Source organism: Pleurodeles waltl, chromosome 7 (genome assembly GCF_031143425.1).
Source record: "Pleurodeles waltl isolate 20211129_DDA chromosome 7, aPleWal1.hap1.20221129, whole genome shotgun sequence".
NCBI classification, from domain to species: Eukaryota; Metazoa; Chordata; class Amphibia; order Caudata; family Salamandridae; genus Pleurodeles; species Pleurodeles waltl.
The window spans coordinates 1,060,659,838-1,060,679,095 of NC_090446.1; the positions used below are offsets into that span (position 1 = coordinate 1,060,659,838).

At 46.0% G+C, this 19,258-nt stretch overlaps 1 protein-coding gene across 2 annotated transcripts in view; it reads left to right on the plus strand.

The window, feature by feature from the left end:
* The window catches only part of CRLF3 (cytokine receptor like factor 3), a 267,848-nt gene that overhangs the window by 236,106 nt on the left and 12,484 nt on the right, over positions 1-19,258 (plus strand). For both annotated transcript variants that reach the window (XM_069199994.1, XM_069199995.1), the window contains exon 7: positions 18,730-18,842. In XM_069199994.1, coding sequence (XP_069056095.1) covers positions 18,730-18,842 — 113 coding nt within the window. The remainder of the gene's footprint in view (positions 1-18,729; positions 18,843-19,258) is intronic.

The window sequence follows — 19,258 nt, forward strand, 5'->3', positions numbered from 1 at the left end:
GGCCAGGCAGGTGACATCACAGCCCCCTCTTTATAGGTGGTCACCCTGCTAGGTGACCAATCCCCTTTCCTGGGCTATTTAGGGTCTCCCTCTTGGGTGGGTCCTCAGATTCAATGTGCAGGATTCCAGCAGGACTCCTCTTCATTGTTTACTTCATCTTCTGGCCACCGGGACTGCAACTGGACCATCCAGGAACTGACAATCTGCAACTCTAGTGACAACTTCACAAACATTGTTTCTACTGCTCCTTCCAGCAACTGCAACATTTCCCTGGCTGTGCTGTGCATCCTCTGAGGGTGACGAGTCTTCAGCCTGCACAAGAAGCAAGAAGCAATCTCCCTCGGAGTGAAGAAGTCACTCCCCTGCATCCGCAGGCACCTACTGCAATGACGTCCGGCTGCATGGATCTTCTCTCCTGCAAAATTGTGTGGATCTTGCAACACAGGTGGAATGAGTGGTCCCCTTGGTCCTTTCTACCAGCTTTCTAACTTGGGAGACGGTAAGCCCTTGCCTCTTCTCGCAGGACAGTAGCGCGTGCATTGTGACTCCTGCAGTTGCTATGGCTTGTTTGTTCCTCCTCCAAGGGATCTTCAGGCTATATGTAGCCCCAGCACTCCCTCTTGCAAAGCACAGTCTCCTGCCTGCTGCTCCAGCGACGTGGGACTCCTTCTCAAGTGTGCTGAGTGGGCCTCACTGCAACTACTGTGCCTGCCACCCATTGGTCGCCTGTGGGGCTGCCTCCTCTTCTTGTGACTCCCCCAGCTGCTAAGGGCCACTTAGACTTCCCTCCGTAAGTCGAGTCCCCTGGACCTTGCTGGTCCTCTTAAAACTTGCAAAACGTTTTTCTCCGATTCTTGCATTTGCCAGTGCTCGTTGGTGGTTTTCCAGCAGCACTGACTGACTGCAACCTAACCGCCAACGTGGTCAATTGCATCACTTCTGGAACTCCTCTTCTGTTCCTGTGCTGCACTGCTAACCTTCTTCGTCCACCATCGACCTGGTCCTGCATCCACAGAAGGGTAAGCAGAGGCTCCTGCCACAACTGGATACTCCATCACAAACTAGACTTGGTCCTCTTCTTTTGCAGGTCCTCTTCTGTCAAGATCCACCTTTGGTTTCTTCCAGTCTTGTCTGGGTCTTGCACAGTCCTTTTCCAAAATCCTCCTGTTGGTTTTGGGCAAAATCAGTTACTTATCTCTTATCTCCTGGTTGCTGGGGGCACTCTGGTACTTATTTCCTGGGGTTCCTATTTCCTTCAGCTCCCCTCTACTGATTCCACTTCCTTGGGTGGGAGACTGCCTGTCACATTCCACTTATTTAGTGTATGGTTTGGCCCTCTCCTATGGCCTCCACCGTTTGCTATTGCTTTTTCCAATGCCTATTGCTTTCTATGCTAGTTCCTGATTGCTAATGTGTATATAATAGTGTGTTTACTTATCTCCAGTTGGACTATTACCTATATAGTATTTGAGTATTTGCGTTACCATAATAAAGTACCTTTATTTTTGTAACACTCTGTGGTTCTTTCATGTGTGTAAGTGCTGTGTGACTATAGTGATATTGCATAAGCTTTGCATGTCTCCTAGATACGTCTTGGCTGCTCATCCACAGCTACCTGTTGAGAGCTCTGGCTTCCTAGACAGTGCCTACACTTCACTAATAGGGGCTACCTGGACCTGGTATAAGGTGATTACACAATATGTGCTCACCACACACTAGGCCAGCTTCCTACACTCCCTATCCATCAAAGAGCCTGATCTTGCTGGGCCCGAACACTGTCTGTTCTGGAATCAATGCCCTTGTGCAAGTGGCACTTATGACCCCCTCCTCTGGTGTGCTACCTTAGATCCTGTGGACTCCTCAAAATGAAGTCATGGACCGGGAATACCCGCTGAACTGTCCATACCAGCCCTTGGGAGCACCACCTGTACGCTCAGGTTACAGGATGCAGGCCCACGAATGTCACAGCAACCCCACACTTGCTAATATGGGTGAGGACCCCTTAATGCTGAGCCAAAGACATCCTGAGCCAAAGACCTCTGGCACGGAGATACCAGGCACTTTGGTCTCCGAGTGCTCAAACCACTGTGCCGTGGGACTTAGATGCCCCGTTTGGTCTTGAGACACTGTCATCCTCTGTTTGGGCTGTGGTGCATTGTATGTGGGAACTCTTCTCGGAGTGACTGCTCCTTGGCCCCTGGACCTGACCACCTGTCCAAGGAAGCTATTACAGGAGAGGTGGATTTGGGCGGTGCCAAGTGAGAGTGTGCTGGAAGCCAATACCTACTGTCATTGACTGCCTGCTGCTGACACCCCTGACCCTGTGGAACCGGGCCTTAGGCCTGCCTATCAGAGGCCCCTGGACTTTCCTCTCAACAGAACCATGTCGCCGCGGTGGCTCTCCGCTGGTCTCCGCAACACCTTTCAGCTCCCAGGTTAGATCTGATGTACCTTACCTACATGTCTATCTTGGCCCGCCAGGGAGACCACCTGAATTTGGAGCGGGGACCCCCCACGCTCATCGACAGAATACCCTGCAGATGTTTGCACCTCACCATCCTATAACCATGGGCAATGAAAGAGCCACTTGACCAGCGACCTCTCAAACTCGCATGGACCAGTACATTACAACTTATGGCCAGCCCGGAGATGCCACCACTGACAAACCTTCATTGCCGGAGGGCGACCTTGCCACCATCCTTCAAAGCATTGACATCTCCCAGACATCTTTGGAAACGAAAATAGGGGAAGTACGAGTGGACAAGAGTCTCATATGACAGGACCTACATAACGCCACAGCAAGGATCACTGAGGCTGAGTCCCTCCTATCTACAGTGGAAGACAAAATTACAACTTTGAAGTCACTAGACTCACGACTAGTCTCCCACACAGTCGAGCTCCATCAATGAGGGGAGAATGCAGAAAAACGCTCCTGGTGCAACGATCTGTGATATGTGGGGATACCTGGGGGAGCAGAGCCTCAACAGGCAGTGACCTTCCTGGTAAAATGGATTAGATCTTGGATGCCTGCAGACTGTTTCTCTCCATGGTTTGTCATTGAAAGGGCTCACCGGGCCTTGACACCCAAACCACCTCCAAGATCCTCAAGCCAGCCAATGATTACTCGTATCCTCAATTTCAAGGACAGAGAAGCCATTTTACAGAAGGCCCTCTCTCGCCCAGATTTATCTTACCAAGAGAACAAGGTGTTTTTTTTTCCAGACTACACCAGATGGGTGCAACTGCAGTGTCACTCCTACACAGCAGCCAAGCAAAAACATCAGGCTCTTAATCTCTTCTATAGACTACTGTTTCCGGCCCAGCTTTGAGTAGTTTTCGCCAACAAAACTAACTTCTTTGACACCCCAGAGGCAGCTTGGACATGGCTTATGGAGGAACAGTCAATCCATGCATCGATCTCATCGCCGTCTTCCACCCGAGGCCCAATGGATCGGATGCGGCCCCTAAACCAAAAAGATTTAGCACTCGCACATGCAGAGGGCATAGTGCTAAAAGAGCGACCTCACCATCACCAACCTCGACGGCACAGGACCTGACTGTGCCGCTTCCACTTGCCTCTTTGCTTCCCATGGCACCGAACTCTTCTCCAGACCATGATGATCCCCACACACTACTTTCCATGCCTCCAGCAGTCCGAGCAGAGGACACAGACCTCTCGCGGAGTCCCACGATCTGATCTGACAAACTCCTTATTCAGTGGCACTGTTTGGGTGATGTAGTTGCCCACCTGTGAAATTACTCTGTCCTGAGTTGCTTCTGATCCTACAAACCAGAAGGGTCCACCACTCCACTCCCATGTCGAAAGTGTGTTTTATTTTGGTTAATAGTTTTGGGGTGACAGATGCTTCTAGGGGTGAAGTATGGGGAGGGGGCTTGTTGGGAGGTTCTCAGGAAGTGGTGATCCTCGTTCTCCACTCCTTCCCATTCACAGTGAATCAGGAAGTTAGAGATCCTTAAGGCTGCTTACTTACCCTTACAAGAATGATAGGAGGACATACTGTTAACCTTGTCTCTACCTACATGCTCCTGGTTGCCCTGGATGCCCTCCTCATAGACCTTTCTAAACAATTAATAGCCCTTCACAAAGGACTGATGGTGATCAGATTGTCGAGCCATCACATACAAACAGATCCTCACCTGAGGTATAACCAATCATGCTCCTCTTCTCCTTCGTCTTAGCTCCTCTACGACTGATCTCTCCCCATATAGCATCCTAGTGCCTGGTTTTGCCATGACAGGACCTACAAAAAGGCACAGGACAAAGTACTTAAAGCCTATTTCCAACTCAATGATGCACCGGTCTGATCAGCCGGGACTATGGGCAGCTAGCAAGGCCACAAGTAGTGAGTACTCTAAGGTCCATCACAGAGAGAAGGAACAAGCCCAATCCCAGTATCTTCCCTGGCTGGAGGCCCAGGCCTTTCGCCTTGAAGAGCAATTAATCTCAGATCACGAGATGATATCTCCTGCCAGCTCAGGCTTGTACGTGAGGAAATTCGTGTTGTATAGCTCGAAGATGCAAAGCTCCTACAGCAAGCCTCAGTGGCCAGAATGTAGGGGTATGGAGAGAAAAATGGTAAATTGTGCTATTGGCTTGCCTCCCACACCCTGTCAAATCGAATAATACCAGAGGTCGTGGATATTCAAGGGCATGCACAACATACCCTTCGTGGTATTGTACAGACTTTCGCTGAATATTAGCGCTGCCTGTATACAGTGACTCTGTCCGAGGTACCCAAGCCAGACCCCCACTTCTTACAGGAAGTGGCTCTTCCAAGACTGTCCCAATCCAAAACTCAACAGCTGGACCAACCGTTATCAGTTGAGAAGGTGGGAGCAGCCATATCAGCTGTGGCCTCTGGGAAAACTCCAGGCCCTGACTGGTTTCCAGCAGAATACTATTCCACATTTAGAGACATTTTGACACTCCAGCTTCACGTTCTCTATGAGGTGGCAACAAAGACCGAGATGGACATGGCCACGATCATGGTGATTCAGAGCACACAACCCGTCCACCTCCTGTTCTGACTTTGGACCGATCTCCCTATTAAGAGCCAAGTCAAGATATACGCAAGGTTATAGGCCATCCGACTTAGACAGGTACCTTGTACTCTCATTCATCCATCCCTCCTAACTAATGTGGCTTTATACCCAATAGAAGCACACAGCATTGCCTTTGACGTCGTAACGTCGCTTTGGCCCACCAACACCTCCTACCACACCGCCTGGCCTTACTTCTTATAGATTTTGAAAAGGCCTTCAATATGGTGGACTTAGATGTACCTAGAGCGGGTGATGTTGAGAGTGGGCTTTGGACCTCACTTTTGCTGTTTGGTCCACGTGCGTTGTTCAAATCCTACTGCCCACGTCCAGGTCAGTGGAGTCCTATCAGATGCCTTTGCCATTAGGCGGGGAACTCGGCAGGGCTGTAACTTGTCTCCCCTCCTCTTCGTTCTGGCGATTGAGCCACTTGCTCACTTCCTTCAATCTAATGCACAGGTGCAAGTTTGGCAGTGGGATGATGCCCACAAGGACTGCTTTGCACTCTATGCAGACAGCGTTGTGCTCTTTCTGGCAGACCCAGAGACCACAGGCCCCCAGTGTCTCCTGAACCTCAAACTCTTTGGTGAAGCTTCAGTCTTGCAAGTCAAACCAGCCAAATCGGTCTTGGTGCCTCTAGCCGAATCAGAGACTCTGTAGCATGACAGACGGACATCCCTGTGCACCGACTCAGCTTTCGCTACCTCAGTATATGGGTGGCGCTCCATCCTGAGCTCACCTGGTCCCTCAGTCTCAGCCTCTTGACAAGGAATGCCACGGACGACCACCTCAGATTGCAACCCTCCCCGATTGAACATAATGTGTGGGGTAGCCCTGTACAAAATTATGGTATTACCTCGGTTCCTATATGTATTCCAGAACCTTCCAGTCCTCCTGCCACGCCATTGGTTCCAGTCCTTAGATAGACTTCCCTCAACATTCCTCTGGTACAACTTAAGACCTTGTCTGGCTTTCATTCATTGTCAGTGTGCTCCCTACGATGGAGGCCTAAGGGTGACCAACCTTTACTTCTACGACCTTGCATCCCAACTCCTGGTGATCACTTACTGGTTTTCAGGAGGTTGGTCGGATCCTGCCTACGAGCTGGAGCTCACATCCTTAGGGTTCCCTTGGATCATGGTGATGTTATATGGATCCCCTATGCCTACCACCATTCCAACAGTGACTCGGACACTGTTCTTCATGTGGCGGACCGCTCTCCGACAAACTGACTGAGATTTTAAACTTACACTCCAGACTTCCCTGAGGCACAGTACTTGGTTGCGGGAAGTAGCTACCCTAGAAGGCTTTGGGAAATGGGACTTTATTGTCTTAACACATCTGGGTGATATATGGTCCGGGACCCACATATGCTCCTTTAAAGAATTACAGGATACCTATACCTTCACTCCTTCACAGTTTTACAAACATCATCAGCTAAGACATGAACTTAACGCCCATGTTCCAGGCGATACCTCCATCCCAGAGTTCAACCCTCTAGAGGCCAAACACCTGATGGAAGCACTGGGAAAGGGAGGCATATTGCAGGTTTACTGCCCTCTCATCGTTAATGACCCCAACACAGTAGACCACCTCAGAGCGCGCTTGGAGGGATAGCTGGGCCCCCTAGAGGATGACGATTGACGAGATGCCATGAAGGATCTGCGGGTCATCACTATCTCCTCTATACTACGATTAATTCAGGCCTACTACCTCAACTGTGCTTACCTCACCACACTGAGACGGTTTCCTCCCGGCCCCCAGATGCCCATGCTGCTCTGAGACCCAGGCTGATTTCTATCATATGGTGTAGTCCTATTCCGTGATACATAAGTACTGGACTAATATAACAAGAGATCTCTCTGATGATCTGAGATGGGAGGTCCTGCTCTTTCCTCTGATCTTGTAGCTGGGAGTTTTGGAGGGATCTGGGAGCTCCCGGGTGGACAGGGTGTACCTGGCACAGCCTTTATGGTGGCAAAATATGATATAGCAGTCAAATGGAAAAGCCCCACACCTCCTACTATATAGCACAGTGGCACAGAGGAGTGGACTTGTGTGCAATGCAGGAGAAACCCATATATGAGGCCTGAGGTTGCCCGTGAAAGCACAAACGTGTCTGGGAAAGATGGTTGGGTAAGGTAGGATGATTTGATGGATACTTTGAGTTTCATATCTCGTTAGTGGTGTCTCTTCTTACGTAGCTGTCATCAACTTATAGCTGAAGCTGCATGTTTGCTGTGTTCTTTCTCCAAAAGGTACCCTTTTACACTTCTTGAGTGGTCTGTAGTACTGTTGTTAAAATCATTAAAATTGGGTATAAAAAACAAACATCTTTTAACGGATTCTGAGATTGAAATATGATGACGGTTAGTTATGTATCTGCTATTGGAAGAAATACCCCCTACTGTATTTATTTAATTTTGCTGCATAATGTTTTGTGATGCTGCTAGGTGCAAATAGGCAATATATGATACCTACCTAGAAAAACATGCAGGGACTCAATCTGTTGTGATGCTGCTGGTTACAAAAAGGCAATATATGATATCTGCCTACAAATTATGAACATGCACAAGCATATGCACAAACCAATGATGGTCTGAATATACGTGACACACTTGAGGGTAATAAGCACTTTAATAAGCACTTTGATGTTGAATTGTTTAAATTTAAGAAGGACCTTTGAAATCATTTACCATGTAAAGATACCTGCTAGCACACTGAATATGAGGAATGGTCTTAAAATGGAGGAGGCTTTGAGACACTTTGGAATATGTAATATAGCAGTCTAGCTTTCTTTTTAACTTGTACAGTGTCTGGAAAATGGTGGTCCCTTTAAATCAGACACTCTATGACCCTGTTGAAGGCTACGGCTGAAACGTGTTGGCCTATTCTTATAATTGCTTAATTTTATATGGAGTAAATAAAGGTTCTTTCCAGCTGACATGCCACTTGCCTCTGTTTCCACACCACAGCGAGTTATGGATGTGGAGCTAGTTGAATAGAGCAGTGTTTGAGATAGAAATACATTTCTTGTCTGCTATCACCCTCATGTTTGATCTGAAAAAAATAAAGGAGCACACAAGTATGGAAAAATTGCACCTGGTTGCGCTGCCTTTTTCTTTATGGAGTTGCTTATGGCACAGGAGGCGAAGAAAGGGTTAAAGGACATGACTGGCGGAGAAAGCTGTACTCCAATATAATTTCAAAATTGTCACACCCTGTAACAAAATGAGTCATACTGATGAGCAGGAATTATATTTAATTTATTGAAATGAGGAGCTGGCAGGCGAACACCCTATGTGTTACGGCCACCCGGATCTTTTTCACAGGTAGTTAGTCAAGTCCTTCATCTTTGTTTATATCCCTCCTTCTAGTCCACTTCCTTCTCCATTATCGTGGGAGTTGTAGTTCCTTAACCAAAAGTGCTCAGTAGTGCATAGCCCTGTGAAATTGATCAACAATATAAAAACACACCCAAAATGGCAATCTTTTGGGAAAGGTGAAATTGTAGTCAACTGAAATTAACTCACCCATCAGTGAGCTGCTAATAATAACATTTCTAAAGACTCTGCTGTGCTGGTAGGAACTACATGTCCCAGTTGTATTTGAGGGCTTGGGAGGCGGCCCCCAGTCCTGCTACACCTGTGGGCATCACCGCGCTATATGACACGTTCACTGGTCCCTCTGTGCGAGAAGGATTTCTACGGACTGCTGTGCTGGTGGGGCAATGAGTCCCAGTTGTTTTTGAGGGCTTGTGAGGTGGCCCTTAGCCATGCTACACCTGTGGCCATTCACCGCGCTTAGACTTATCCCACTGCATGGGAAGGATTGCAACAGACTCTGCTGTGCTGGTGGGGACTATGGGGGTCATTCTGACCCTGGCGGTAAAAACCGCCAGGGCCAACGACCGCGGGAGCACCGGCAACAGGCTGGCGGTGCTCCCATGGGCATTCTGACCGCGGCGGTACAGCCGCGGTCAGAAACGGAAAACCGGCGGTGTACCGCCGGTTTCCCGCTGCCCTGGGGAATCCTCCATCTGCGCCGCCATGGGGATTCCGAGCCCCATACCGCCATCCTGTTCCTGGCGGTTTTGGCCGCCAGGAAGAGAATGGCGGTATGGGGTGTCGTGGGGCCCCTGGGGCATGGGCCCCACAAAGATTTTCAGTGTCTGCCATGCAGACACTGAAAATCGCGACGGGTGCAACTGCACCCGTCGCACCCCTTCCACTCCGCCGGCTCCATTCGGAGCGGGCATCCTCATGGAAGGGTGTTTCCCGCTGGGCTGGCGGGCGGCTTCTGGCGGTCGCCCGCCAGCCCAGCGGGAAACCCAGAATACCCGCGGTGGTCTTTTGACCGCGCAGCGGTATTCTGGCGGGCCCCGCCAGGCCGGCGGCTACCGCCGCCGGCCAGGGTCAGAATGAGGCCCTATGTGTCTTAGTTGTCTTTGAGTGTTTGCGAGGTGGCCCTCAGCCCTGCTGCATCTGCAGCCATTCGCTGCACTATATATCGCTTTCACTGATCCCACTGCGTGGGAAGGAGTTCTACAGACTCTGCTGTGCTGGTAGGGACTTTGTGTCCCAGTTTTCTTTGAGGGCTTCAGAGGCGACCGTCAGCCCTGCTTCACCTGTGGCCATTCACCTTGCTATATGGTGCTTTCACTAATCCTGCTGCGCGGGAAGGATTTCTACAGACTCTACTGTGCTGTTGGCGGCTACGTGTCCTAGAGGGCTTGGGAGGCGGCACTGAGCCTTGCTACACTTGTGGCCATTCACCACGCTATATCGCAGTTGTATAGTCGTTGACACCTAATCCTGCTCCTTGAGAATCCACAGTTAAGGGTTTTCCTATCAGACTGGTTACCAAAGGAGATTGAGCTAGCTGAAAGAAGGCTGTCGTTAACTATGGATAGCCTTCCTCTTATCTCTTCCAGTACCTCTTGTCACTGTGACTTTCCTGGTTGGGGGGGGGAGTTAGGTGATTTATGTGAGGGTGGTGATCTGAGAGGAGCACAAGGTGGTGCCGCGGTGTCCATGGTCCCATCACCCAAAGGGAGTAGGGGAGGTGCAAAGGGTCATGATCAGGACTTTTCGCCATCATCCCCTATTGTAGCCCTCAAAGCAAATGGAGGAAATGAGCTGCTGCTCCTTACCAAACTGGCACTTTAATGCTGTGGGCCAAACACACCTGCTATTTAGCGGTCTTGTGCAGCTTGACCTTTTGGTAGATGTTTTTGTGTCTAAGCTCAAGGTAGCTTTAGATGCTAAATTAGATCCTATACTGTCCAGGTTAGCCCAATTTGAAACCCGAGTGACATCAATTCTGGAGAATATAAACTGCATGGCAGCTCCCAGTTTGGGCCACACATTTCTCCTGTGCTTTGTTACCCTTCTGTTCCTTCCCCCGCTGGTATTGCCCTTATGCCCCCGTGGATCTTGGAGAGTCAGTTTGTGTCCCTTATCCTGCTAGGTCTTCTGAGGGAGCTTTCCTGGTTACTCACTGCCCACTTGTTCCCAGGAAGGCACCTAGCTCCTCCGGAGTAGTCCTTGTGTCTTCTAGGTTCGTGCTTAATTTGCCCCCGAAGTGTCACCATACATAGGCCCTCATTAGGACCCTGGCGGACGGCGTTGTTTTGGAGAAAGGTACTGCCAACAGGCTGGCGGTACCTTTCCCCAAAATATGACATTGGCAGTTTGGCTCAAGCCAAATCGCCAATGTACCACTCCGTCCGCCAGGGCGGTAACAGCTGCTGGGCTAGAGACTTCGGTTTCCAGCCAGGTGGCCGTCACTGTCCCACCCTCGGGATTATGACCCTGCCTACCACCATGGTTTTCATGGCAATCTTACCGCCATGAAAACCATGGTGGTAGGCAATCTCAGTGCCAGGGAAATCTTTTCCTGGCACTGAAAGGGGTCTCCCCCACCCCCTTTGCCCCCCTCTGCCTCCCAAGAGTCCTCCCCCACTTTCCCCCTCCCGACCCCCCAACATACACACACCTACACGCGCAGACATACACACTCATACACACATGCATACCCACATCTACCTACTCATGCATACATTCATACCTGCACACCGCAACACACTAACATGCATACCAGCACACACGCATTCACACAACACAACATACACGTACACGCACACCCATTCATGCACACACGCATTCCACATGCCTGCCACACGCATTTGCGCATACAAAAACAATCACACACACCCCCACACACACACACAACACCCTCCTCCCCTGTTGGAGAACCCAACCTACCTACCAGGGGGGCCTCCGGCAGGAGACGGGACGCAGCGCTGCTGCCAGCAGCAGCATCCGCCAGCGGAACATCACCAGGCTGTGTCATGTGTCATGTTTCTTTGGGAAATGTCCCGCCCTGGCCTCACCAGGTACAAGAATATTCTATTGAATTAAAAAACAAAGTGCCACATTGGTTTTGTCAGCATGCCAATGTTGGTATGAAGTTCTCTGAAACCATCAAAATGGTCCGGAGGGCTAGTTGGTTGGGTCAGGATAGGAAGAGATGGGCAGGGGATTGTGCAGTGGTAAATTTTAATCAACCCTCCATTGCTGTATGTGTCTTGACATCCTCGAGCTCCTCTAGGTCCTCTAATCCAACTGACATCCAAGCTCCCCCCCGGGTCTCTTTTATAAGCCTGAGTTGGTCTGTAATCCTTGGTGGAACCTGGTTGTTCTCTCATTGCAGCTAGCGCTCATCTTCTCTGGAGCCTCCTGTTTTGAGTTTGGCAAATAGATTTGCTCCCCTAGCAAACATTAGTCGTGCTACTGACTGAGCCCCCTGTTTCACCTGGCTTACTCTCCGGGCTTGTTTTTTGCTAGATGCCACCTTGGTGAGCAATTCATGGGACCCAAATTTGCTATCATGGCTAATTTTGGCAATTGTTTTCTAAGTTTTATGACCCTACCTGGGTTCAATAAGTCAAATTCCATCAGATTATTTGTCTCTAGGAAACATGGGAGGCGATAGATTCCTTCTTTCTAGAAGGATATAATATCTATTTTTCCCCCGCAGTACCTTCGGTAGCGGCGAGGGCCAGTGGGGATCTGGTCACTTTTATGGCAGTGGAACTGTGAGGGCACATTAAGGATATGGATTGATACGCACATACGATGCAGGGGCTGAAGTTCTTAGTTCCGGGTTGCGCCCCAATAGTATTGGTCATCTTCTACAGTGCAAAGGTGGGGCTAGATGGGGTTTATAGTCTTCATTGCTTTCGTTTAGCATTGAATTCCCTGTCTGAGCTTGATCCGGGAAAGGAGCTGATAATGCTTGTTGGAGACTTCAATTGTCATCTTTTTGAGTGTAAACTAGTGGCTTAAGTAAACAATCCCAAATATATGGTGAATTGAGGGGCTCCATCTGGTTCACTCAGGGGAGGGTTCAGAGCTTACTACTATTCTAGACACTCATAATCTTATTTTTGCTTTCGAGAAGTTGGTCAATTCTCCGAATTCCCCTATTTTGCCAACATTCAGTGGGAGAGGCAGTAGTTCCATCATTGATTTCATCTTTGTTTCAGCCTCTTGTCCTTGTATAGTTCTCATTTTATAATCATTCATAGCCCCTTCAGTGACCACAATCCTCTATCTCTAGGTATTGACAGAGTTATTGTAGTCTGGGCGCGGGGCATGGATTGGGGTGGGGGGTTCAGTAGTTGACCAAGGTAGGAGGCTTAACTGGTTGCAGGTGGACCCCTTGGCTTTTAATGTGCCTCTTTTCTCTAGTTATGAGCATGTGATTTATACTTGTCTGGACCCTAGTGCGTTTGGGAGGGATGTTTTGCATGCATTTGCAGTATTAGCCCTTAAAGCCTCAGAATTACATTTGGCTCCTGTGCCAAAATCAGCCTTGCAGGGTCCTAAGTGGCTTGATAAGGACTTTTCAAGGATCCTGCGTCGGTTGAAGGTGGCCTCAGGGTAGTTCCCAGGGATAGGAACTTGGTGGCTTCTTTTCGGTTGTCATATAAAAAGGCTTTAACCACCCATATATACTCTCTGAGGGAAGCTGCCTGGGAGGACCTATGGCAGACGTGTGAACTTAGAGATAGCTCTCATTTTTTGAGGGTGATAAACAGGCTCTGTTTTGCGGAGGGTAATGGCCCAACAATTTGCCATCATATTTCAGAGCAATAATTGACCGATCACTTTCATAGGGTGTATAACTTTAGGGCCATTTAGGGGTGTGTGGAGAGGGTGGTACCAATAAGGGGGGCTAGTGTGGTGTTTAGGAGGTTACAAAGAGCATTTGTGCTTTATCGCATAACAAGGCCTCTGGCCCCAATGGGATCCCCTTGTATTTGGTTCTGGATAATATTGAGTTCTGGGTCCCCGCTTTGACCCTGGTTCTGAATGCAGCAGCACAGGAAGTTTTGCTACCCTTGTGGTCCACTGTGGTAATTATACCAGTTTTCAAAAAGGGGGATAAAGATAACCCACAGTGCCATTGCCGCAACTCTCTGATTGATGTGGTAGTTAAGGTTCTAGGGAGGGTCATCCTAAACAGGCTGATGGCCTGGATGGAAGCCAGTACTATTCCTGCAGAGGTTCAATTTGGCTTTGAACCTGGGATGTCGACTTCCGATCAGTGTTTGAAGCTTTATTTAATCATCAACAAGTATACAGTTGTGCAGTTGAAATCTCTGCATCTAGCATTCATGGACCTCACGTCTGCTTTCGATAGGATAAATCATGAAAAGTTGTGGGGCCTCCTTCTTGCGTTAGGGGTGGACCTGAATAGTTGCAGCCCTTTTAGCTGACTTGCACTCTGATACCTCAGCTTCGGTGCGTTTTTCTCAAGGAACCGTCCACACCCGGCCTTTTCCCACCAGTAGGTGTGTTCGTCAAGGGTGCATTCTTGCACCTTCCTTGTTCACCGTCTACATTAATGGTCTTGAGCAAGGCTTTTTTTCTGTCCAGGCAGATTGTCCGAGGGTGGGTCTGAGATCACTTCTGGCATTGTTATATACTGATGACGCGGTTCTCAGGGCCCGAACTGATGTAGGGTTGTAGCTACTCCTGGACAAGTTTGTTGTTTTTACGGGGGTGTTTGGATCTGGCAGTACATTTAACTAAGTCTTATGTTGTGGTCCTAGGGCCCCGGGCCCTAGTTCAAAGACTATCAACGTAGCGGACCATGTCCTGGCAAAAGTTCCAGCCTTCCCTTATTAGGGCCATTATTTGATGCAAATAAAACATGTAGGCCCCTGATTGAGGGGAGGAGGGTGGAGCTTTTCAAGATTACGGGGGCTGTAATAAGCTTTGCATGCATACTGGGCTCTTGGTCACCATTCATCCTGCTCAAGATTCATCAGGCCAAATGTGTCTCTTAGGTCCTGTGTTGCAGCAAGGCCTGAGGTTATGCAAGGATTGATAAAATCCAGATTGTTGAAAATCAGTTTTTGAGAATGTTGGTGCAGGTGCTTCAAAACGCCCCGGCCTTTTCAGTCCACGCAGAGTTGGGTATCAGATATCTAACTGACATAGTTGCCCTAAGCCCATTATTGTGCTTGGACTATGGAGTGTCTCAAGCTAAACAGACAGGTTCCTGCAGATTGTTTATCCCTTGAGCACAAATGCAGAATCCTGTGGATTGCTTATGTGAAGGCTGCCTTTTCCTCCCTAGGGAGAAAGGACATATTCCTTAAGCCCCTTCTTTGTTGATCTCTGGCATGCATAGGGTGAAGGTTCTGTTTTTAGAGCCTGTCTCTACAGCTAGAGAGCAGGAACAGCTGAGGAAACCCTTGGTGAGGGGACACTTCCTTTTGAAAATTGCTTCAGGCCTGAAGCCTTTCCTCGCCCAGGTTTCTGATATGAGGGACAGGTTTGCCTTGGCCAGGTTTAGATTTAACTTGCTGCACCATCTCCTGACTTCCCCAGAGGGTGGGTTTACCCGGGTTCTATGTTGCCCTGTGGCTGACAATACGTCTCCGCAGGACACCTTGCATTTTGCAATGTTTTGCAAATATTTTAGCTTGCCTGGAAAGCAATTTATTGTCCTATTGCTGAAGTCCTCGAATTTCACCCAAGCACAGCCTGCTCTTATGTACTTGTAGATGCTTCCTAATGACCATGTTTTACATGTTGTCTCTTGTTTTTTACATGCTGCTTTGAGATCTAGATGTTCGAGACCACATTGATTTATCAATTGCTGTTTGGATTTTATCCTGTTTTTATTGCACTTTTGAAATCAATTTTAATTACTTGTACGTTATATATTAGTTAATACTGCCTGGGTTGTGTCTTGTCTTTTAAAATACTCTTTTATGGTTGTTTTGTACAACCAAATAAAGATTTTATGATGATGATGAACTCCCCATCCTATACACTTACACACCAAGAGCCCCCAACTACAATATAACTAAGATAATTCAGCATTACAAAATGTACACAATTAATAATTACTCCAATAATGAATAATAAGTTAACACTGTAGTAATAATTACTTAATTAACTTCCCACCCTATATCCCTACAAACATAGCAACCCACACCTAAAATAACATTATTGAAATCGGTATTGCATAATCTACATAGTTGATATAAATTATATCTTGCTTAAAATATGAATTAATAATTATTACTTAATTTACTTCGTATCTTACCCCCTTACAAAGCCAATAACCCGCAACAATGATATAAATTATTATTAACAATTTAATTACAAATTCTAATTCACTTAAAATTACAAACTGTATTAAAAAAAATATATATATAAACAATAACACATACAATTACTATATGAACTAAATTACTTTAAAATAATTTTAAAACAATATATTTTACAACTATATAATTAAAAACGTTATTAACAATGATATGCTTAATAACAATATTACTTACCTGAAAAAACAATATTCTTACAACTATATTTCTGCATCACAATATTTTTGTATCACTGTATTTCTTCTGATATTTCTCTGTCCTAATATTAGTAATGCAATACTTTGTGCAAATACCAGGATTTCAAATGGCTAGCTACATATGACAAGTATGAAATCCCAACTTTCCCAAAACAAGGGGTGAAGACAGAATCTGAAAATTCCTATTACAAATCTTACATGTATATATTTCCAGAAAACATAAAATGAGTGGGTTCAGTAACTGTGCCTTGCTTACTCATTCACTCACACACCCCTGAGCTTGGGATCAGAATTTGTGCCATGTCAAATGTGGTAGTTAGTACCTGCCTAGACTGCAGTGCCTGACATATGTAACTGATCAGAGAGGACTTTGAATCCCTGAACTCTTGGGAGGTTGTGGTTAGGGACTAGAAGCTCTGAAAATGAGGTATAGATTAATTGATTGGGGTATTTCTCTTCTTGTCTTGCATTTCTGATAGATTATCTGAACTATTTCATGTCATTTATTGGTGACAGAGAAGCCAAGCTGGACTCTGGTATCAACCTCTCTGGCTCTGAGCGGTTGATGACAGAAGTGAACACAACAAAAGTGGCGGATGACTTGGGAATGAAAAGGTACCAGCAAACATGGATGCTGTTGAGCTTGTTTGTCCTTAACATTGTCCATTATGTTCTCACAAGAGCTACATAAATAGGAGAGATACTTGAGGAGGCAATTTCCATTACAAGTAAAAGTACCAGAAGAAAAACAATAGATTTCAATGCACCCATCTGTTGCTGTCTTTTTTGCTTCTTGTATTTACTTTAAACATAATACATATATTTGGCTGAGTCCTAATCTATCCCCAAAAAGCAGCGCCAGAACTGTTGCACTGCACCACTGGCGATAGCAGGCTCCCTGCCTGAAATCCTGGTACATGAGTGTTTTATTTTCTTTATGCAGTGTCGAGGGAATCTGGTAAACTTCAGATGGACTCTAATACTGTTGTCACCTAAGTTCTCATGCACTGTTGCCTTTGACTTATGCTCTAAATGTATGATGGTTTTACACCTTCTGATTATCAGAAAGCCAATAATGTCAGTTTAGCAATACACAAAACACTATCCTAACAGCACAAACGTGAATACACCTATTGGAAATGCCAGTTCACAAAGTGCTAGGTTGTTTATGAGGATTTTAGTCATTAAATCCGACCTTCCAGCTATAGCTGTCTTATAACTGCTTTGTGACTCTTAGAATATGTTTTTTCCTTGACAAATTAATAACGATAAAGCAGGTTCTGTCTGCGATCACCAACCACCTGCCATGCCAACAGCACTGATAGATCTTACTTCAGCTAATGGTATTACAACTACACCCTCTTTAAAAATAAGTGCTACCTTACTGTCTGCACCAGGATGTTGAATATTTCATTTCCTTCACTTCATTTTTGGCTTCCAATTTCAGATTTTATCATGTTTACAGACTGTTTTAAAAATTCCAATCTTATATTTTGCTTCTTTATTAATCTGTTAATATTATATAATTTTGTAAGCCGTCAAGGACCCCTAAGGACCACATTGTTGTGGAGTATAAGATTCTGTTGGAGCGATTATTCTACAGCCAGTACCACTCCCCCCAGTTACCAGTTAAGGAGAGAAGTTCCCAATTCATGATGGACAATGTCACTCCTGTATATGACATTTTATTGTTACACATCTGGAAAAATGTATATGGATCAGGTGCTTTGAAGTTTAGTTTAGTTTTCATCAATCTTGCAAATGACTATTTTCATATTATCTTTTCTTCATTTGCATACATTATCTCTCAGTTTCCTGCTACAAATTATACATTTGTTTATTGAGATTTGTTTCAATTTTTTTTATTTTTAAATAGTGTTTGGTGACATCAGTGTTCCAGTCACTAATACAGGATTGTTATTAAGGTCCCATTCTATCATGCCAGTTAAGTAACGGCAAGACTGAATTAGTCGTGTCTTACTGTGGTCAGAATGTTTGTTGTGGAAATGTGCTCTCTTTTGCTCTTCACTGTACTGTTTTCTCCAAAAGGGAAAGTGAGAACGCTGGGGGAATTCAGATATGAAGATGCGACTGGCTCTTTATTAACTGCGTTTTTCCCTTGTTAAGAAAACGAAGGCATTTTATCTTTAAGACTGTAACTTCATACCTTTCTAGTAGTCCTGTTGTCCCTTAGTCTCTTTGTCTGTCCTCCTACTTTTAAAGAAGTGGTTCAGGCTGCTAGGACTTAGATAATTTTCAGTCATTTGCTTGATTAGGTTTGAGACAGAAGTTCTGGGATGTTGAACAGTAGCATGGTCTACAAATTACCAACTACATTATGTTAAATTTAGTTGTATAATGATTGTATGCCAAAGCATTTTTGCGCTGCTTGATTACGACAAAATAACAGTACCTAACATAATTGATACAGGTAGAGCACTGGAGAATAAATAGTCAAGTCCTTCAAAGTTTCCCAAATTTCAGCAGGCAGCATTCAAGTTAAAAAGGAAGAGAAATCTACATCTCCACTGAGACAACAGATGCCATTTACAGGTAAAATTGTGGAGAACAGTGCCTCTGGCCTTCATGCAGGTCTAGCATTTACTAGTTTTTGGAATGAACAAAAAAGGAACAATATCCTGTTTAGAGACAACATATGTATAATAGCCATACGAGTACCAGTTTTACCTTATTTGCTTTGAACAGTAATTCTACTTTTGTTCGATACCATTTCTGTTCTTTCTAAAATACAGAATGTAAACAAGGCTTTTTTCCTTACAGAATTGAAACCATTGGTCAGACTGATAAGAGAGACAGCATTGGCGTGTGTGTAGAGCAGCTTATTGGATATGAATCTTTACAGCGGGACAAGGCAGTGTGCATTAGTACAAATGGTAAGAAAGTCCTGGTTAATTTGACTGCACTGTACACACCACATTAGGATATATTGTTTTATTAAAGGAACATTTCCATAAGGTAATTATGTCCATAGTTGGTCTAAGAGGGCGGGATTCGTGTCTGATTTTCAGGATAACCTTTTTGTCAATTATTTTTATGTAGATTAAATTGCCATGAATATCCTGAAAATCTGTTGTGCATCAAGTCCTCGGTTACCTCAGCCATAGCTTTGCTTGAAAATGGCCTTGTGCACTGAGGAAAAGAGAACCATTGTGAGTGACCAATTTGGCAACCACAAACTTGACTCCAACATCTCTAATTTAAGTGAATGTTGCCAGTACTGTTAGTGACTCACTAATTCATTTATGTGTAATGCCTGCAGTAGATGTACATATATTTAATGCATTTTAAG